Raw genomic sequence first — 23,366 nt, forward strand, 5'->3', positions numbered from 1 at the left:
GCTGAGCAAATTTTCAGGGCTAGGTGCTGAACAGGCAAATGTCATAGTGGGATATCTTACACAAAACCAAAAGAGCTGATACTTTGTGAACAAATGGGAAAGAAACCAGAGGGAATGAAGAATAAAGATGGAGAATCCAGTTAAGCAAATAAAAGAGCGATTCTGAAAGGCAGGAAGTGTATCTCAAGACCATAGAAACTCTAACCTGGAAAAGTGACCAAGAGAAACTTGTCCAAAACTCAAGGTAGGCTTTCCCTGGTGGTGGGAAACCTGTCTGCACACTGGAGACATCTCTGTGTCTCCACTCTGCATGGAAAAGGGAAGATGCAACTCTAAAAGCACTGCATGGCTCTAATTCCAATTATCAGAGAGCCTGAGGGATCCTTTTTTTTGAACTATCATACACTACTCCAAGGGACAATCTTGAGGAGAGAAAAGTAAGGCTATACACGTTGTGACTTGTAGGGAAATACAGCAGAGCTGTTAGGAAGGAGCTCAGGCTCTGGAATCAAACTGGCCAGGATTCACGTCCCCTGACTGTCAGAACTAATGTGCTGCAAACAAGATAATCAATAATGGTAACAGTAAGCATTCAGTAAGTGTTAACTTATTTCTTTTCCTCTTTTTTTTCTACAAAATATTTCATTTAAGATCAGAGATTAGGTTTTGGACATGGTAAATCTGAGCTGCTTATTGGACATCTAAGTGAGGTTTTCATGTAGGCAAGTGGATACTAGGGTCTGGAGTTCAGAGGTGGGAGAAGGTTAGGAAGTTGGGGGGAAGAGAAAGAACCAACGAAAGAGATGAGAAATTAGCCAACGAGATAGGAGGAAAACCAAAACAGTGTGGTATCCAAGAAGCCAAGTGAAGAGACGCTACAAAAAAGAAGGAATGATTGGGGGAGGGTATAGATCAAGTAGTAGAGCACATGCTTAGCATGCATGAGATCCTGGGTTCAATCCCCAGTTCCTCCATTAAAAATAAATAAACCTAATTACCTCCCACACCCCCAAAAGTAACACAATAATAAATTAAGTAAAATAAGTTAAAAAAAGGTTTTTAAAGGAAGGAATGATCAATTATATCAAATACTGCTGATAAATAAGGTTATTAGGGTGGCTACCCAGGGCAATTAGGCAAGAAAATGAAATACAAGGCATCCAAATTGGAAAGAAAATTAAACTATCTCTGTTCACAAATGACATGATCTCATATACAAAAAATCCTAAGGAATCCACTAAAAAACTACTGGAATAAATAAATGAGTTTAAGAAGGTTGCAGAATACAAGATCAATATATAAAAATCAACTACATTTCTATACACTTGCAATGAACAATCCAAAAATGTGTTTTTAAAATTCCATTTACAATAGCATCAAAAAGAATAAAATACCTTAGGAATAAAACAAAAGAAGGACAAAACCTATACCTTAAAACTATAAAACACAGTTAGAAAGAAATTAAAGAAGAGCTAAATTAGTGGAAAATCTAAGTAAGTGTTTGTGAATTAAAAGATTAATGTTGCTAAGATGGCAATACTCCCCCAAAATATTCTACAGATTCAACGTAATTTCTATCAAACTCCCAGCTGGCTTCTTCACAGAAAGTGACAGGCTGAATCTACAATTCATATGGAAATTCAAGGAAACTAGAATGGTCAAAACAATCTTGAAACAGAATAGAGTTGAAGGATTCAGGTTTCTCAATTTCAAAACTTACTACGAAGCTAAAGAGTGTAGTAATAGCACAAGGAGAGTTATATAGATCAACAAACTAGAATTGAGAGTCTAAAAATAAACCCTCACATTCACAGTCAGTTGATTTTTGGCAAGGGTGCTGAGACCATTCAACTGGGAAAGAACAGTCTTTTCAACAAAGGGTTCATAGCAACACTACTGACAACTGGATAACTGGATATCCACATGCAAAAGAATAAAGTTGGACCCTTACTTCACACAATATACAAAAATTAACTCAAAATTAATCAAAGACCTAAATGTAAGAGCTAAAACTATAAAACTCTTAGAAGAAAACACAGGGTTAAATCTTCATGACTTTAGATTAGGCAATGGTTTGTTAGACATGACGCCAAAAGCGCAAAAGAAAATTTAAAAATTAGACATCAAAGTTTACAACTTTGTTCCTCAAAGGACACCATCAGGACGTCATGAAAGTGAGAAGAAAATCTATATAATGAAAGGAAAACTTTGTAATTCATGTATCTGATAAAAGGCTTGTATCCAGAATATATAAAGAACTTGAAACCTTACAACTCAATTATAAGTAGACATATAACCCAATTTAAAATAGGCAAAGTATCTTCACAGACATTTCTCCATATAAGATATAGAAATGGCCAATGACCACATGAAAAGATGTTCAACATCATTAGTCATCAGAGAAATGCAAATCAAAATCACAATGAGATAACTCTTCCTACTCAATGGTATGGTTATAATGAAAACCACAGCAAATAACAAGTGTTGTGAAGATATGGAGACATTGGAACCTTATTACACTGCTGATAGAAATGTAAAGTGGTGCAGCTGCTTTGAAAAACAGTCTGACATTCCCTCAAAAGGTTAAACATAGAGTTATCACATGATGCAGCAACCCCACTCCCACGAAAAATAAAAACTTACATCCACACAAAAACTTGTACCTGAATGTTCATAGCAGCATTATTCATAATAGCCTCAAAATGGCCTCAAATCTGTATATCCATACAGTGAGTTATTATTCAGCAATATAAAGGGATAAAATACTGAGACAAGCTACAACATGAATGAACCTTGAAAACATTATGCCAAATGAAGAAAGTCAGTCACAAAAGACATATTATAGGATTCCAAAATAGGCAAATCTATTTTTTGGATTTGGATACAGAAAGTAGACTAGTGGTTTCTTGTGCTGGGGGGTGAGTGAGTAGGGAGAATAGGGGCATTACTGCTAAAATATACAGGGAATTTTTTTGAGGGGGTTATCAAAATGTTCTAAAATTGATTGCTGGTTGCCCAACTCTATGACTATAACAAAAGCCATTAAATTGTATATTTTAAATGGGTGAATTGTATGGCATAGGAATTATATCTTGATAAAGCTGTTACCAAAAAAAGAAAAACAGGATATATATCTGCAAAAAATGAAAACTCTAATTCAAAAAGATACATGCTTCCAATGTTCATAGCAGCACTGACAATAACCAAGACATGGAAACAACCCAGGTGTCTATCAACAGACAACTCGCTTAAGAAGATGTATATACAATGGGATACTACTCAGCCATAAAAAAGAATGAAATACTGCCATTTGCAGCAACATGGATGGACCTAGAGAATATTATGCTTAGTGAAGTAAGTCAGAAAGAGAAAGACAAATACGGTATGTTATCACTTATATGTGGAATCTAAAAAATAATACAAATGAATGTATATGCAAAACAGAAACAGACTCACAGACATAGAAAATAAATTTATGTTTTGTTTGGCAATGGAAAGAAGAAATTAAGAGTATGGGATTAACAGATACAAACTACTATACATAAAAGAGATAAGCAATGAAGATTTACTGTATAGAACAGGGAATTATACTCAATATCTTGTAGCAACCTATAATGGAATATAATCTACAAAAAAAAAAAATCAGTACACCTGAAACTAACACAATATTGTAAATTAACTATACTTGAATTTTTAAAAAGTTATACTAAAAGCAAGAAGTAAAAAAAAATTAAGCTAAAAAACAATACACTTTAAAAAAAGAAAAAGAAAACAGCAATGTGCTAAGATGGCTCATTACTAGTAATAAAGACATAGTGGGAAACCACCTTAAAAAAAAAAAGATGAGAGCAGAGAACTATGTGCAATTGTGAATTAAGAGGTTAAAACTGTAAAAATGAGACAGAATATTGTCGCTCCTTTTCAGGCCTGATCAGGAAGCACTGTTCCAAAAAAGGGCTGCATGCCCACTTGCTTGGTAGATGGTAAGTCAAGAGACAAAGAGCCACTAGGTCTCCGTGGCTCAGAAGCAGTTGTTGGTCCAACCAGAGAGGAGCAATGAAGTACAAAAGGATGAGGAAGGCTGGCTGGTTACCATGCCAGCAATGCAGCTCTACCATGGAACTAAAAAAAATAGGAAACACGTGAACTGTGTGATTCATAAACTGCAAAGAATGTGTGCTTGAACTAAAATAGCTTAACATGGAGGGAGGAGAAAGTGAAAATAATGCAAACAATAACCCCAGGTCCCAGGAACATCACGTAACATTTCATCAGCTTGGCCCCTGGATGTAAGATGCTTCAACCTGGCCCTCATCGAAACAAAGAATGCCGCTCTCCAGTTCCCATTAAACTCACCCAAATCAATAAAGTGTCTATTCAGGCCCCCTTTCTCTCCCTGCCTCACCATTCCACACTAGTTTTTTTTAAATATAGCCATTTAAATTCCTTAGAATTTGATATAAACTTTGAACATCACTAGAATACAAGCTAGACTGAGGGCAAGACTTTGATTCTCTCATCTATTGCCATACGTCTGTAGCATATCATCGTCATCATAAGAAGAGCTAACACTTACACAATGTTCACTATGTTGCACGGCCCCATAAAAATATCTAAGAAATAGGTATTATTATTATTATTATTATTATTATTATTATTATTATTATTACTATTATTACTATGATGATGATGCTACATGCTGTTTAGCAATTCTACTTCTAGGAGTTAATTTGATAGAAATTATCATAAATGTGCACAAGTATTTAACAATAATAATATCTGTGCTATCATTGTTCTAAGCACTTATTAATTCTCTTAGCAAGTCAGCAAGACTGGAACTACTACTGGCTTTATTTTATGATTGACGAAAGTGAGGTTAGGGATATTAATTAACTTGTCCAGGGTTACACAGCTAGCCAGGACAGGAGCCAAGGTTTGAAACCAGGCTGCCTGGCTCCAAAGGCTAGGCTATGACCTCTGTGCTATCCTGCTCCACACACAACCACTGTAGGTATTATTCATACAAGGGGGATGAAAAACCTAGACATCCAACAACAGTGAACTGTTTCTAAAAAAAGAAAAATTAGAGTATCATTCATCCAATCTAAAATGAAAAATTTGTTCAATATAAGGTTAAGAATAAAAATCTGGTTGAGATATATATTTTAAAGAAAGATCTTCTCCAAAGTGTTAACAATGGTTACCACTGTGTATTAAAATTATAGATGACTTTTTGTTCACCTGTATTTGTTCTACAACAAATATATTTCTTTTCATAAAAAGGAAAAAGAAAAAAATTTTAATAAAAAAAATGAACAAGAAGTCCATGCCTAAACCTGAACCAGAAATTTCCCAACCAAAACATAAAGAGATTGTGTGATCCATTTGAAACAAACAAAGGAGGAACAAGATTGTGCTGGTTAACTTTACATGTCAACTTAACTGGGCCGAAGGAGGCCCAGATAAGCTGGTAAAATATTATTTCTGGATGTGTCTGTGAAGAGATTAGCCTTTAAACTGGTAGACTGAGAAAAGACGATCTTACATCAACATAGGTCAGGATCATCCAGTTCACAGAGGGCTTGACCAGAAAAAAAGGTAGAGGAAGGGTAAATTCTCGCTTTCTCTTCTTGAGCTGTACTGTCCAACTCCTCCTGCCCTTGCACATCAGAGCTTCTGGTTCTTGGGCCTTTGGGCTGCAGGACTTACTCCAGTGGCTCTTGTTTCTCAGGCCTTCAGACTTGGACTGAATGATACCACTGGCTTGCCTGGTTCTCCAGTTTGCAGACAGCAGACTGTGAAAATTCTCAGCCTCCATAACCACATGAGCCAATTCCAGTAATAAATCTCCTCTTCCATTCATTTATTTATTTATTTGCTTTTACCTATATAGCTGGTTTCCCAGAGAAACATAACCAATAACATATGTAAATAATACTAATAACAATAGATAGATACATATATATATATATATATGTAATTGGTTCTGTTTCTCTGGAAAACCCTAATACATAGATTATTCAGTTAAATTTCAGCAAAAGAACAGTGTTTCCCAAAACAAGTTTCACAAAACACTGTCTATACATAACAACAACCAAAGAGGGTTCAAACACATGTGGGAAACCCTCAGAGAAGTTCACTGTATGACTTCTCAGAGGTTTTAATATGCCTATGTATATTATGAATCTCAAAGAGGGGCACAGCAGTTTTACACAGAATTTTTAAACACATTTTGGTACAGAGCTCTTGTTTCACAGAGCATCGTGAGGAAATGCTCCTCAGAACAGACTTTGGCAAATGCTGATTTATACAAAAGAGAAGCAGCAGGACTGCCGGAGGAGGTTAAATCCAAGTCAGTGCTTTTAGGGAAAGATGCAAAAATGCGGTAACTTGCAAAAAGAAGGAACAAGGACACAGCAGGTTTTTTTTTTTTTTTTTTTTAGGGATTTAAGAAAAAGAAAAATGCTAATAATGGAAAGTGAGGGTGGGAGAAATTCTGTGTGCATATCTATTTCTTTAATGCCATACCTTTAAGCAATTACTGGAATTGGCTACACCAGGCAAAGTAAACTTTCCCCCAGTTTTTATTGAGCTATAATTGGCATAAAACACTGTTCAAGTTTAAGGTGTCCAATGGAATGATTTGATATATATTGTGAAATGATTACCACATAAGGTTAATTAACACATCTGTCATCTTACATAGTTACCCTTTTCTTTGTGCTGAGAACATTTATGATCTTAGTCATTTTCAAGTATACAATACAGTACTGCTAATTATAGTCACCATGTTGTACATTAGATCCCCAGAACTGATTCATCTTATAACTGGAAGTCTGTACCCTTTGATCAACATTTCCCCATTTCCCACAACCCCCAGCCCCTGACAACCACTATTCTACTCTCTTTCTGTGAATTCAGCTTTTTTAGATTTCACATATAAATGAGATCATATAGTACTTGTCTCTCTCTGACATATTTAAGTTAGTACAATACCCTCAAGGTTCATCCATGTTGTAGCAAATGGCAGAATTTCCTTCTTTTTCATAGCTAAATAATATTCCATTGTGTATGTATACCACATCTTCTTTATCCATTCATCCACTGACCAACACTTGGGTTGTGTTTATATCTTGGCTACTGTGAATAATGCTGCAATGAACATGAGGGTGCAGATATCTCTTTGAGACAGTGATTTCACTTCCTTCAGATATATACCCAGAAGGGGGATTGCTAGATTGTATGGTAGTTCAATTTGTAATTTTTTGAGGAACCTCCATACTATCTTCCGTAGTGGCTGTATCAATTTACATTCCTACCAACAGTGCACAAGAGTTCCCTTTTCTCCATGGCCTAGCCAGCACTTGTTATCTCTTGCTTTTTTGTTTGTTTGTTTGTTTGTTTTCTCATAACAGCCATTCTAACAGGTGTGAGGTGATAGCTCATTGTGGTTTTGATTTGCATTTTCCTGATTAGTGATGTTCAGCACCTTTCCATGCACCTGTTAGTCATTTGGGTGTCTTCCTTGGAAAAATGTTTATTCAGGTCCTTTACCCATTTTTTAACTGCTTTTTTTCTATTGAGTTGTATGCATTCCTTACATATTTGGGATATAACAGATTTACGGGTTGCCAGTAATTTCTCCCTTTCTTATGCTGCCTTTTCACTTTGTTGATGGTTTCCTTTGCTATGCAGGAACTTGTTAATTTGATGAAGTCTCATTTGTTTATTTCTGCTTTGTGCTTTTGGTGTCATATCGAAAGAGCCAGTGCCCAAACCAATGAGAGGAGCTTTTTCTCTGTTTTTTCCTAACAGTTTTATGGTTTTAGGTCCTAACATTAAGTCTCTAATCCATTTTGAGTTAATTTTTCTGAGTAGTGTAAGACAGGAGTCCAATTCATTCTTTTGCATGTGAATGTCCAGTTATTCTAACACTGTTTATTGAAAGACTATCATTTTTCTTTCTGACTGGGATACCTTTTATTTCTTTGTTTTGCCTGATTGCTCTGGCTAGGACTTGCAGTACTATGTTCAAAAGTAATAGCGAAAGTGGGCACATTTGTCTTCTTCCTGGGCTCAGAGGAAAAGCTTTCAGCCTTTCACCATTGAATATGGCATTAGCTGTGGGTTTGCCATACAGGGCTTTTATCATGTTGAGGTATGATTCTTCTGTACTCAATTTATTGTGAGTTTTTAATCACGAAAGGATGTTGAATTTTGTCAAACACTTTTTCTGCATCCATTGAAAGGATCCTATGATTTTTATCCTCCATTCTATTAACATGATGCATCACATTTATTGATTTGATTATCTTGAAGCACCCTTGCATCCCAAGGATAAATCCCATTTAATCATGGTTTATGGTCCTTTTACCAGATCATATTGCACCAGATCATACATAGACTGCTTGCTAGTATTCTGTTGAGAATTTCTATATCAATATTTATCAGGAATATTGGCCTATAGTTTTCTTGTAGCGTCCTTATCTGACTTTGGTATCAGAGTAATGCTGGCCTTGTTAAAATGAGTTTGGGAGTGTTTCCTCCTCTTCAAGTTTTTGGGAGAGCTTGAGAAGGACTGATATTTATTCTTCTCTGAATGTTTGGAAGAAATCACCAGTGAAATCATCTGGTCATGGGCTTTTCTTTGTTAGGAGATTTTTTTTTATTACTGCTTCACTCTTCTTAATCATTATTGGTCTATTCAAATTTTCTGCTTCTTAATTCAGTCTTAGTAGTTTGTATGTTTCAAGGAATTTATCCATTTCTTCTGAGTTATCCAATTTGTTGGCAATTTGTTGTTCATAGTGGCCTCTTATAATCATTTGTATTTCTGAGATAAGTTGTAATGTCTCCTCTTTCATTTATAATTTTGATCTTGGTTAGTCTAGCTAAAGGTTTGTCAATTTTGTTTATCTTTTCAAAAAAACCAACTCTTAATTTCATTGTTTTTTTTCCTGTTGTCTTTCTAGTCTCTATTTCATTTATCTCTGCTCTAATCTTTATTATTTCCTTCCTTCTGCTAACTTCGAGCTTAGTTTGATCTTCTTTTTCTAATTCTTTGATGTGTGAAGTGAGGCTGTTAGGAGATCTGGAGTCTTAAATCAGACAAAGGACACAAGCCATACTCAAGGGAACTAAATGAGGAACTTTAATAGTGTCTAGGGAACACCACACAAACTCGTTACTGACAAAAGAACATTAGGCATGAATTAGCACTGCCCACTGCCTAAGACAACTATGGATGGAGCTTCTAGGAAATCTGGCAGGAGGCCTAATAAAAATTGAGCTGTGGGGTGCAAGACAAATTTAATTTAACTTGGTTTTAAATGCCAAAGACTAGGCCCTGCAGAAAGGAGAAGTGAGGAAATGAATATAGAATTTTTGTTTACAAGTTGTTCAATCCCCTACCCAACAAACACATTTTCAGCTATAGAGTGCTTTTGCTCTTGCCAACCTCTCTGCCTGGAGGACTTCCCCCAACCCTACTATTTTTTTATTTCTTTAGCTCTTACCTGTCCTTCAAAATTTAGCTCAAGCACCTTCCCCTTTAGGAAGTGTCCTCCAAAGCTGCAGTTTGACATGCTTGCTTTCAGGACACCCTTTAAGAAATTAATAAGTATCATATACCTACCACCTGGCAGGCACCTGATGCAGTCCTCCTTCATAACACCTACTTGCATCGTAGGAAGATCATTTTCATTGACCTATCTTCATTTTTTTACCCTGTACCCCCACCCATCCCAGAGCCTAGTCACTGCATCTGGGTATCTTTGGTGAGTGACTTGAAGCTCCTATGAAGTACCAAGTGCTAAAGATCAAAATGATTCAGAAGTTGCTCCTGCCCTCAGGGACCTCATGAACTACAGAGAAAAGAGGAGATAAACAGTTACAGCTCATGATAGGATGAAATATGCAGTAAATAATGGCATAGGCAAAGGAAGCTTCTGAGCTTTCTGGTAAAGAAGAGATTGTATGCACAGCCTTCGTACAGAAAAACTTGTTTGGTGCACTGAACCTGTCTCGCAATAAGCTCATCAAACATGTACATTGGCCTTACAAATAGCCTGCACACCCCTCACCATTGAGCTCAGTGAGGAGGAGTGCTTTTGCATTTCATTGCTTTCTTTATAGAGCTAAACTGCGTTTTAGAAGCTAGGTATTGTTCCATTCACGTGGCTGTCTTGACAAAGACAAAATTCAGACCAAAGAATGAGAGAGAGAGGCCAAAAGAAAATGCATGGCATCCGCAGTCTTAAACTGCAATTCTGTGTAGGTGTTGCAATCATTCTGTTATTGACCTTCAAGCAGCTGGTTCGGTTGGAAATCAAGTTTATGAACAGAACTGCTGTAACCATAAAGAACTTTCCCCCCGTGATTAAGCACTAAAATAACAGGTGTTAAATAAATACAAAGGAAAGAGTGAGGCTTTGGAAAGCCATTCTGTCTCTATCAGAGTTTGAAAAGGGAAGCCAAATGACTGTCTGAGAGTGGGTGGAGAAGAGTCAGACTTCACTAGGTAGTGGTGTTCTGACTTCTGTTCTCAGTCCCTGATGACGCTCACCCAGCAAGTTCCTTCCAAAAGGGCACAGGCAAAATAGGAAAAGTACCTCCGCAGCTCATTCATAACCTTGAACGCCTTTCCCATGTGGGCAGGGTTGACAGTGATCGTCCTCTGGTTCTTTTCATCATCCCCAGCCTGTATCGGGGGCTGGGAGCTCGGCTTGATGCTGTGAACAGAGAGGGAGTGGGAGGGGAAAGAGAAGATCACATGTTGGTAAACTCATTCATCCAACTGCCACAAGTCCACACATTTGCCCACCCACCAGGGCATCCCTGTCAGCCTGTTCTCTTTACCACACACCCAGCAGGAAGGGAAATCACTGGGTCAGGAATTTCTTCAGGATCTTCCAATGCAAAGCGCATCTCTCAGATCCTAGCTCAGCTTCCTCCACCAAGCACTGGTGTGACTCTGTGGGTGGTTCTTATCCTCCATCTCTCCATCTCTAAAAGGCTCAGGTGGGAGAGGGGAGACTAAACATGACAACACTCACTGCACATTTAATGGAGCCTACTATGTGCCAAGCTCTGTATTTCAATTTATGGGAAACACAACAATAAATAATGCATAGACCTGACTTAAGAGTTCAGGGAAGGAGAAAGCTAAGTAAACAATGAAACATCATATTGTAACTATTATGATTTGATTGGAGTTACAGAAGCACAGGGGACAAGCAACTATCTCAGTGCTGGCAGGCTAAGGAAAAACTTCCTAGAAGCTGAGGAAGAACAAAAATCTTAAAGAAGAGCAGGGAAGGAGGCTATAGCTCAGTGGTAGAGTGCATGCTTAGCATGCAGGAGGTCTTGGGTTCAATCCCCAGTCTCTCCATAAACAAACAAACCTAATTACCACCCCTCCAAAAAAAAAACAATAAATGAAAAAAAAAAGAATTCCTTATAAAAAAGAAGAAAAGAAGGGCAGAAATTAGCTAGATGAAAAAGGAAGATGGAGAGTATTCCAGCAGAGGAAACAATGTGAACAAAGTGTGTTCAAAGTACTGGAAGTTCAGCAAAACTAAAGGAGAGTCAAGAGAAAAGGCTAGAGGGCTGAGCAATCTTGTAAGTGTCACGTTAACAAAGCTAAGGAGTTTGGACTAGATTCTAAAACAATGAGAAGCAAAGAAGTAGAGCAGGAAGCAGGTGAACACATTTGCGCTTTAGAAAGATCACACTGGCTACAGCCTGGAGAGCAGAGGCACAAAGCTTTTGGGAAACCATAATCCCTTAGAAAAGATAAGGGATTGTAATTGTTATAAAAAGAAAGACTATCTATGAGCTAAACGAGCAGGTGGTAACTAGCAAGAGTCACTCATCATCTCAAAACCCTCTATACCTTAGACAAAACACCCAATTCCTATGGGATGCCAGCTAGATGCCCAGTTACACCTGAGTAACATCTCAGTGTGGTGGTGGTGTGGGAAAGAAGAATCAAAAAAAGATGAGCAAGGAAAGGACTTTCTCCCCATAATGATAAAACTAATCAGTTCCAGGTCAAGTCTGGGACCTTGGAGTAACCACTGTTTGGATCAGGATAAGCTTTGCTTCGCTAGAGAAAAATAGAACCTTCTCCACTTATGTAGATTTGGAGCCCCACAATTCACTGTAACTCTCAAGACACTGACAGTAGTTTCCCTTGCCTTTCCCTTAGTGGGCCTCTGTTGATGCTAACACCTAGCCTTTCAAACTGGCTCAAGACAGGGGCTGCTGAAGTTAAGAGAAAGTTCTAGGGACCTGAGAGTCTCTACAGATCTCACTCTGGGATGTGTAACTCTTGGAACATTCCATACAGCCAGCATGCCAGACCCACAGCTTGTCTGACCACAGAAGATTCCTCTTTTGGTTTCCTTCCCACTTTCACCTCAGCATGCAAATGTCAGCCACAGACATCTGAACTTTGGGACTGTCTAGATTCCGAGTGCAAAGAAGTTAGCTGAGCACAGAAGGATAAATATCAAGAGATGCAGATGATTAGAATCGTGTGTTTGAAAAGGTGAAGAAAATCTCAAACAAGAGAATGTTATCAAGGTGGGGAGCACCCAGTAAAGATGAAAAACTTCACATTAAAAATCCTCCAAGCATAATTTCTTTTATAGTTAAGCGTCCATCCCTACTCCATGCCAGACAATATAAATTTCTATTTTATAGCAAAAGTTTAATATTTTGCTTTTGATATTTAAGCCCTTATTTTATCTGTTGATTTTTATGGCACTATATGAAATATGGATCTAATTTTTCCCGTAAGTTCCACTTACTGAATACTTCTGCTTTTTCCAATTCACCTGTTATGCCACATTTAGTCATATATCGAAGTTCCAAATATACAGGGATCTATTTCTGGACTCTGACCTATTCTATTGGTCAGTTTATCTGTCTCTGTACCAGGAACCACATTACTTCTGTAGCTTCATAATAAGGCCTAATATCTGATAGGGCAAGTCCCCTATCCTATGACTATACTTCAGATGTGTCTTGGCTATTCTCATTTCTTTACTCTCTTATATAAATTTTAGTATGAGTTCCATGAAGACTCTTAGGGAACTCTGATAGAAATTACATTGAATTTATAGATCAATTTGGGTAAAACTGACATCTTTCTATGCCTTCTTACCCATGAGCATGGACTATCTCTCCATTTATTTAGGTCTCCTTTAGTGTCAAACTTTCATATTTTTCTGTATGAAGATCTTACACGTATTTGATTAAATTTATTAAGTATCATATAATTTTTGTTGCTATTTTATCATAGCAATGGTGTCTTGTTTTGTTTTGTTTTCTGATTCTTATGGTTTATAAGCATTGATTTTATACCATGCCGCCTTATCAAACGTTCCTATTATTTCTAACTATATTTGTCTGAAGAGTCAGCTAGGTGTTCTATGTATAACAATCATATTACCTGCATATAACGCCAAGAGTTCTTTCTTCCTTTCCACGTCTTAGGCCTCTAATTTCTTTTTTTTTTTTTCTTAATTTTTGGTGGGGGTGGTAATTAGGTATTTATTTATTTTAATGGAGGTACTGGGGCTTGAACCCAGGACCTCGTGCATGATAGGCACACACTCTACTGTTGAACTATACTCTCTCCCTTCTACTTTCTATTTTTGAAAGAAATTTTGCACTGGCCCACAGAATGCTGAACATAAAGTATGCTAATAAATATTCTTGAGATCTTCCTGATTTTTTTTAAAAACGTGTTTCTAATGTTTCCCCATTGTGTATGTTTATTTTAGGATTTTTGTAGATGCCCTTTATCAAAGTAGGAAAACTCCCTTGTATTTTTTTTTAATCATAAAGTTATACTGAAATTTATCCAACGTTTTTGTGGATCTAATGAGATGATCATATGGATTTTTCCCTTTAATCATTTAATGTGGTATATGACACATACATTTTCTAACACTAAACTATACTTTGCATTCCTGAGGTAAATACAGAAACTGTAAAACACTGCACAAATAGTTCATTATAAGTGTCTTCAAATTGTAGAGAGACTTAAAAGCCAGGAAAAGAAAATATAATCTAGTATCGATCAGGGAAGGTTTTTGACAGGGAACTAATAAGATTAGAGCTCATAAAAGTCCAGGGGACAGATGTTATTAGGCCCATTTTACATACATGGAACAGATGTAGACCAAACAGAACCATTTTGGAAGCACTGACAACAATCCCTACTGTGACTAGTAAACAGGGAAGCTTGCTCTTCCTTGTGTGTTGCTCTTGGCACTTTCCAGCCTTCCAGAATGGTCCAGTAATGATGCATCTCTGTTAATACAATCTTGTGTTTACCAAAAGACCTCAAATAGAGATTGCCTATTATCAGGATTAAAGTTCAACAAAATGCAATTCACACTAAAGCTTTCCTCAAAGAATGACTTGCTGATGACCATCGAGCTGGCTAGAAAAAGGACACATAGTTTCCTCCTTCCAACCAAAGTCTTTTCCACCCTTCATGCAGTAGCAAGGTTTGATTAGAGAAGGAACCCAAGATCTCTTTTCTTCCCCCTACTTTGCTCCTCTGTGAAGATTCGGCAAGTCTGGAGGAGATTCTGGGTTCCTGGTTTCTGGAAGGTAGAAGCTTCTTGGCAACTTGTTGACCCTCCAGAAAGCAGGAAGTTAAGGAAAGAGAGGGTCTGAGGACTCAAAAAATTCAGAATCTTGCACAAGGTCATACAGATAACAAGTGACAGAGACAGCATCTGAGCTCAGGTATATGCGACTTAAAGCCCAAGCTATTTCCACTAGAGCTTACACCCTGCAACAATATAGTTACAGACACACACACACACACACACACACACACACACACACACACACACACACAGCCACAAGATGTTTTCTGCTGAAAAGCATTTATCAGTAAATGCCATTACTCTAAGCACAAAATGATTGACTTCTCCAAGAGCCAAAGATGCTCCAGATTTGACCAACCCTTTATCCCCCAACTAGGCCTGCCCTATTAAAACCATGCCAGGCTTCGGGAACTACCACCCAGCCCAAATGAGGTGATTCAGCCTTCAGGGTTTCATGATCTGTCAAGAGGCACGAAGCCTACCAAATTCTCTCCACAACTGACATTAATTTATATATGCCCCTCTCCCAGACCTGAAGCTCTGGTTGCTGAACAAAGGAACCTTCATTAGTGCTCAGATGTCCAGAGTTTCAGTAACATTCAAGGTGAACCACATTTAAGATTCAAATGGTCACCAATAATAGATATGGTGAGAAAATACAGACCAGGCAGGATCCTTGTTCTTTCCTGCAGCATAACACAAGAATAGGCACTCATATTGGATGGACATGTAAGATGTCCTTTCAAAGGACTCTGTAGTTAAAAAGCTGAAAGACCAGTCTAGGGGATAAAGTCATGATTCTTGCTCAGTATTTGAGGTCCTCCTTGACATGGACTGAATCTAAATGCTAGCCTTCTCTCTCACTTACTCAAATATTTACTGAGTTCTTACTATGTACTGAGCAGATAAACCATCTACTACAGACAGATTCCCCCTTCCTTTTCCTGCAATATCATAATCTAAATATCTGTTCTTACAGGACCACTTATGAAGCCTTTTGAATATTCAGTCCTAAGTGATCTCTGCCTTCCCTAAACTGCTATAGTGTATCTGGCCTGTAACTCAACTGGCACATAGAATACTGACCTCTGTTTGATTACCTTTTCATAGCACCCATTTAACCACCCAGTCCCCTCATCCTAGGTTACAGTGGCATTCCTGGTAAGCAAGGACCATGTGTCTGAGGACTCTTACATGGCTTACCCTGTCCAACAGAGGGCTATGCCCACAGTAGGTCTTCATTACATATTTGCCATCAATAAACTCTGATCTGAAAACCCTTTACTTGTCCTTACAGGTAACAGACAGTAGAGTAGAGTGGGGAAATCTGCCCCAACCACTGACCCCAACTCCAATGATTTAAAGAAAAAAAAAAGAAAAGAAAGAAAGTAGAACTGGTCTTCAGAGTTTTAACTATAAATCAATACACATAAAATATTAATTATAGATGTTGTAAATAAAAATATATAAACTCTAAATATTAGGCCTTCTTTCACGGCATGCCACCTCCCACAGTCTTTTCTCCCATCCTCCCCTAGTCTCTAAACTCCAGGTCCATGTATCCAGTGTCTGTCTTGACAACCCTTCTTAGATTTTTCACAGTAACTTAAACTCAACTGATACTCCCCACCCTCCCTCAAGCCTATTCTTCTTTCTGTATTCTCTATCTCAGAGGCATAACCAACTACCTACACGCTTGTCCAAAGCAGAAACTGGAGTATCATCCTCGATATTGTCTTCCCTCTCTCCCTCTCTCTCACTTCACATACAACCACAAGTCCTATCAGTCCTACGTCCTTTAATATGTCTCCACCCCATTCCCTTCTCACAGTCACTGGTACTTCAGTGCTACGACCTCAGTCCAGGCCACAATGATCTCTTGCCTGGATTACTACAATAACTTCCTCCCAGACTCCAGAGTGATCTTTACAGAATATCATTGTGTGCATAGCACATTCTGTGAAATATCTGGTTCCTATTGCATTCAGAATAAATCTCAGAGACCTAGCCTGGCCCTTCATAATCTCATCCTTGTCCTGAAGACATCTTGTTACTGAAGTATGAAAATACTCACAACTGCCTAATACACTGGACTCTTCTGCCCTATCCCACCCAATGTCCCCTATGTCTAGCTCGTCTCTACCAGCCCTCCAGATCTCTTGCAGGAGGTCTTCCCTATCATCCTCCACTACCTTGGATTTACTTCCTTCTTCTGTGTTCCCACAGGACTCTATGCTTCCCTCATATTATATTGTAATTACCTCTTCCTTCTCTGTCTCCTCCACAGTTTATGCTGGTAAATGTTTAACAGTTGGTTGCAAAGAAAGGAGCCCTTGGTGTAAATACTTCCACCCTGGTAGATTTCAAGCCACCAACGTGATATCACTGAACACAGGAAGAGATGTGCATTATACCATCATATAGTATTTCCATGACACAGATACAACAGACATAACCTAAAGGGTATAGACCTTAGTAAAATAATTTAGAATTGATGGGTTTTGAGTATTTATTATACTTGTTTTTAATATAATTAGTAAGTTACATCATTTAATGTTTAATAAAAGCTGTATTTAATAACTGACTCACAAAATTCCTGAAAATTTAACAAGCAGCTCTTGCAACTGGGTGAGTGCTGGCTCCAGCACATCACTGCCCACCCAAGGTTTTGAGCTCTATGAGAACCAGGATGGTATCTGACTTCCCTTTGTATTCTTGGCCTCTGGCATACGGCAGGTGCTCAATAAATGATTATTGCATAAATGAATGAATGGATAAGTAAATTAGGTATAACTACCAACTATTCCGTCTCTCAATTCCCCTCATTATAATAATTATAGCTTTATCTCTCTCAACTTCCTCCCCCATGGTGGGGTGGTAGGGGGGCCTTTCTCAGCCAGTCAAGTACCCTGCATTGATGATACATAAACAGAAGAATAAGGAGCCATAGGAAGCCAGAATTGACTAGAGAGGAAGGAAGAGAGCAAGAAAGGTTGCTGCTTCCTGTGTCTGTTCTTAGGCTCTTTCCATCACTAAGGAAAATTCAGGCAATGAATGGAAAGGAAAGGACAGTAGAAAGCATGGCAGCAAAGTAGGAGACAGAAAAGCGTCCAAGCTTCCAATCGTGCAGAAGTGTTTGGGGGGATCTGCCAAGTGAGGAGCTCCAGAGCATCAGAGTGTGAGAGAGTGGGGAGGAGAGGTAAAGGGGAGTCCAAGGAATGCTGCTGAGGGTGATGAACAGCATCCCTGCTAAAAGTCATCAAGAGATGCAAATAAAGTTCAGGAAGCAGCACGGGCCACATACATGGAGCCCAAACACATTACACTCAAGCTTTAGATGAGACAGAATAAAGAGAGGCAAAGTCACCTAAAGAGGGCAAAACAACTCTGAGTCAGAGTAAGACGATGCCGAATGCATTAAAATCCCACAACAAGGAAAACGTCCTTTAGAAGAGGAAATCAAAAAATAGGAATCAGACAGAGAAAACCCTTGGTCCAGCTCATCCCACACTACCTATGAAAGAAAAGATTTCATCATCGCACATAGTCATTTGGTTCAGCCTCCAGTCAGATCCCTGTTGTGGAACTGGAAGCCTGTAAATATTCAAATGCCATTAACTCGGCCCCAAGCTCACAACACACCCTCTCTTGAGCAAGCTGGCCTCCCCCATGGTTCTCCTTCAGGAAGCAACAAAGTGGTAGCAGGCCTTCAGGAGCATCTCGCCAATAGCAGTTTTCACTGCCAACTAATAAACTGATGCTCTGACTGCCGCACCTCCAGTTCTCATAATGAGTTCATCAGCACGACTCTGCATCTCCAAGTCTGGGCAGCAATGGAACACTGACAAGAGAGGACTTCGGAACCTACAGGGCTCTGGGCAAACGGCAGATGAGCATGTATTTCAGTCCTCAAGTTTAAGGCCAAAACGACCAAATTTAGATTTCTGCATCTGGATTAATGAAGGACCCAGCACTCGAAGATACCCAGACAGTGGGATTCAGGGCGTGATGGTGCAGTCTCGTCACCAAGAAGCACTCCCCTACACAAAGGCTGCTACAGAGTTCCACAGTCCTTCCGTGGTGCCACTTCAGTTCACACGAAGCAGCATCAGGCGGACTCCCTACAGCAGGCTGCATGGACATGCGGAAGGCACGCATCAGTGAGCTACAGCTGCTGGGTAACAGTTAGGATAGTCAACATTTACTGAAATCTCACTTCACCTCCATTATCTCATTTTATCTTCAGAACAACCTTATGAAGCAGGTACTATTATTCTCTCCTGAGGCACTGAGATAAAACTTATCCAAAAGTCCCACATAACTGAGTAGAGAACCAAACACTCCAACCCAGGTCTCTCTGACTCCAAGACCCATGCTCTTTATAGCAATGTCCACTAACCTGGGATACTATCCACAGCCCATTGACCCAAGGGGAGATCAATCCTTGTGACTCACTCTCTGAGGTTCTTCATGGTATGGCCAAACCAAGCCTAAAGAAACAGACTGAATTCTCTAGAACCTGTGACATAGCACAAATTCAGTCCACTGATTGTGTATTGGAGTGTATACTGGAGTTAACACCATTAATGGTACTGAACTTGGAATTTTCACACAAACCCATCATGATTCATCAAAGCTGGCCAACAGCTGCTGCCATTCCTATAATATGCTCCTTCATAAACAAGCTCAAGAACAAATATATTACAAATCACATTCCTAAGAGTCCAATTCACAGAGAGCTTACTTCAAAACTCAGAGGAAAGCCTCTAAAGTGCGCTGTCTAAAACCGTAAGACATAAGAGAAATGCTTGAGTTTAGACAGATAGAAACAGACAAAGAGGGAGAAAGACAAAAAGAAACACAGCCCTCATTATGTGGCATTTTGGAAGCCAAGCTTCTATTTGGTTTGAATAGGAGAGCTGAGCTCTTCCATGTGTGGTTTTGATAGAAGCTACGATAGACTTTCACAAGTTAAAAAGAAAAGCCCAGGAAAGTTAGGCTGAGATTCTGAAAATCCTATTAAATCATAAAAAGTTAGAGATTTCTAACTTGAGATCCATTGAACTTATTTAATAGGGAAAAAAAAACCTAAGAACAAAACATGTTCAAGTTATTTTTTACATAGTTCATTAATGCTCTTCTCAGTCTAACCCAGTTTTAGGGTTTATCCAGAAATTGAAAAAAATGAGGTCAGTTCTACGATGGCAAATTTCATCAAATAAAGCACTTGCTTTAGAAAATGTATCCCTAAAATGTTCTTGTCTGGATCTGTCTTAACAATCTAAAACCTAGCAGGAAGCAAAAATCCTAAAAACTCAAACCTAGGTGTGGGAAAATCAAGAGCTGTCTTTCAACTGACTTTGTTTTCTTACAGTTGAAAACCTTGCTTCACCAAAAACTATTTCCAAAATGGAAAATTTGGTTTCAGCTATCATGGTTGACATGCACATATGCTTCAGGTAGCAGTGATGCCCAAACACTGTGCCTTCTAGGGGTGGGCGAGGACTGAGCAACACCGTGGGAGGAGAGAATGGCTAGGGCTCTCCACTCTTGCTCTTCCCTGGTCCTCCCAGCATGTTACCTGGTGTTGCGAAACTCAGCGTTTGGAGAGCATTGGCCATCTACGTCATGTCTTTTCAAAAAATATGATCTAGCTCTTTCTGGTCAAGGGTGAAAAGATAAGCTCTCGGAGGTCCAGGAACAGGCTCTCCCTGGTAAGGATGAGCCATTCTCTACGAGGACCACTAGCACAAGTTCACAGCACAGTGCTGGGTGCACAGTCCCTCGCAATCAGGGATGCTTCTGATAGAGAAAACCACCACAGTTTTCAGGAAATGGGCAACCGACATCACCTTGTTGTGATGATTCTTCCAAAAGTTGTGGTTCCCTGCAATTCTCGTGGATATGCCAGAGACAGTGCCTGGAAATTTTTTAAATTGTGGTAAAATATATGTAATGTGAAATCTACCACCTGAACCGTCTTGGTGAGTGTAATTCAGAGGCTTTAGGTACATTTATGTTGTTGTGCAACCATCCATTGCCAGAACTTTTCCATTTTCCCAAATTGAAACTCCATGTCCATTAAACAATAATTCCCCATTTCTCCCTCTACCCAGCCCCTGGCAACCACTACCCTACTTTCTGTCTCTAAGAATCTGACTATTTCAGATACCTCATATAAGTTGGAAATGTATTGTATAATCCATTCACAAGACTGATTTCCAGAAGTGAAATAAAATCCCAGTAGCCAGAGTGACTGTCATTTTCAATGTCTATCTGCTCTCCACACACACACACACACACACACACAATTTACCACTGTAGCGGCTGAGAGCCAGAGACCCTTTTCCATGGTAAAACAGAAGGCAAAGTCATCTTCCTCTAGCTGATCAAGCCACAGTGATTCTTCACAGAGGCAGATGGGAAAGTTGGCATCAGGAGGTCCAGTAGATTGCTGGAGTGCTTAGGGATACAGCAAAGGTGACTGCCAATTCACAGGTTCTTAAGATTTTGGCCTGAACAAAGGAGTATCCAGTTCATGGTTCCAAACCACTGAAGCATCCAGATGCTTCAGGGTGTATATAAAAAGGAGGATTAAGGGAGGTGTCGGTAAAACCCAGCAGAGGAAGTGCCAAGCCCTGTGTGGTAGCTTACTGTGAGGAGACAGCTGAGGTGGAAGCAAGATGGTGACCTGAAAAGCTCCCTAATTTTCTCACGAGAATGGTCCCACATAATCTGCTTTGGGTGGTAAATATAAGTAGGCCCTAAAATAAGGCTTGGTTCATACCCAAGCACAAATCATGGGGCAATAGATGAACACCAACAATCACAGCAACTCCCATTTCCTGAGTACTTATTCTGCGTCAGAAACACTTACTAGGTGCTTTATACACACTGTCTCATTTGATCTTCACAACTCTGAGATACAGATACTGTGGGTACTGCCTTTGCATTGAAAAGAACACCTAATTCTGAAAAACTGTGACAAACTCAAGGTCATACAGTTTACAAAGGAGATTCACTGCAAGGTCTATGTTACCCCAAAGCTCATGCTTTAATTAACAGCCTTTCAAGGTAGAAGTTATTTTCATACCCCCATGGCAAAGAAAGAAAATTGTTCATTAGGAATCTCTTGGCTGAAATTTTTTAATGCTTAAAAACAGCCCCAATTAAACTTCAGTGGGTTAAGTGTGGAACAAGCACCAGATTCAGGATCCCTCCAGTCTCTGAAGGTCTGACATGTGATCCCAGGCCAGTCACTCAGCTTCTCTGGCCCTGGGTTTCCCAGGAAACTTGTGAAACAAGGCTACTTCCCCCTCTTCTGCCCCTACCTCAAAGCATTCCATGGGGTCAATTACCCGTGCTGAGATAAAAAGGCTGATATCCAAGGATGAACCTATTGGCCTACTTTCTTTTTACTTATCAGAGCTTCCCAGAAAAGTTATCAGCTAATCAGCAAATAACTATCTAGCACCTACTATGTGTGCAGCCACACAGCAGTTATGCGGAGTATCCAGAAGTACAAGCACCATCCTTGCCTCTGAGGACCTATCTCCAAGTTTGGGGACTTATGAGATATATGAAACAAAAGCACAAAAACATCTGGTGGGTTGGGCCTATCATTCAGCACCCAATTATGAGACACAAACTAGAGGTATTGGAATTAGGAAGGACATCAGCCAGGACTAGAAGAGCTTAGGTTTCCAAGACAAAGTAGAATTTTAAAACAGCCTTGATAGATGAATAACGTTTGGGAAAGTGGAAAGGAAAGGCATTCCAGGCAAAAGGAACTCCAGAAGCTAAGGATGAGGCTGGATGGAGTAGTATACAGGATGGGTGATCACAAGAGACCCAGAGATCTCTCGGTAGGGGTAGGGGGATAGGTGAGTGGTGGGGATGGAGCCTGGAGCCAGACTTCAGAAGACTTGAATGCCTGGAAGGGTACACTGGGAACAAAAGGTAGTGAGCTTGGTGACCCAGTGAACACTGGAAATCACTTGGTTTGGATTTCTCTGCCTTTAGTAGAGGAAAAGCAAAAGAACATGTGTACAAACTGGGTGTTGTAACACAAAGACATCAGTCATCCCAGATGAGAGGCACTGAAGAACTCCTGGGGGCAAGGACTCATTATATTTCTGAATACAGAACTGGAAACATAATACGTACCCCAAAATGCTTGGATCTGCTGCTGCTAGTTTCATGTGGACCTTTCAGCCCCAATGTGAAAGCAAATAGGCCTGGTCCAGAATCTCTAGACTTCCATTCAATCACCCCTGCCTTTCTGTTAGCTACCAGATCAGTAGGAGAAGGTAAGCACACTGCCTACCTCTGCCCCAAGGAAGCAGGCTTTCAGATGGTCCGTTGCCCAGCAGGCCACGTGGAGTCCAACACCAAGCTGCTGTTGCAAAGGGCACTCAAGGAGAGGCTGTACCAGCAGCACTCTCCATCTAAAAAGTCCCAGACTCTTCCTATGGGAGTCACATCAAGAAACATAGTCCCTGGGTCCTCTTCAGACAAGAGGACACTAAGCAATCATGCCAGGTCTAAAGGGGTCTAGAGATGTTTGATGACATCATTCGACCCCATGAGATGCAAGAACTGAAACAGTCCATGCAAAGGAAAGTGCTCACATTCACGGAGGTACTCTCCAGACAGTGTTGACTTAGTTGAACCTGTTATCATATAACCAGCTGGTTACCATCTGAATCAAACCAGCAACTCAGAGCAGCTGCCCTC

The 23,366-nt window shown here is 39.5% G+C and overlaps 1 protein-coding gene and 1 long non-coding RNA gene across 6 annotated transcripts in view; one reads left to right on the plus strand and one right to left on the minus strand.

The window, feature by feature from the left end:
* KLHL3 (kelch like family member 3) overlaps positions 1–23,366 on the minus strand; it is a 238,162-nt gene that overhangs the window by 85,849 nt on the left and 128,947 nt on the right. For all 5 annotated transcript variants that reach the window (XM_032476820.1, XM_032476819.1, XM_032476817.1 and 2 more), the window contains one exon: positions 10,611–10,730. In XM_032476820.1, the coding sequence (XP_032332711.1) occupies positions 10,611–10,730 (120 nt within the window). The remainder of the gene's footprint in view (positions 1–10,610; positions 10,731–23,366) is intronic.
* LOC116662724 lies at positions 1,934–22,161 on the plus strand. Its single transcript, XR_004318733.1, has 3 exons — positions 1,934–2,076; positions 11,164–11,167; positions 22,148–22,161. It is a non-coding gene; the product is annotated as an uncharacterized LOC116662724 (long non-coding RNA).

This window comes from Camelus ferus, chromosome 3, assembly GCF_009834535.1.
Source record: "Camelus ferus isolate YT-003-E chromosome 3, BCGSAC_Cfer_1.0, whole genome shotgun sequence".
Lineage (NCBI taxonomy): Eukaryota > Metazoa > Chordata > Mammalia > Artiodactyla > Camelidae > Camelus > Camelus ferus.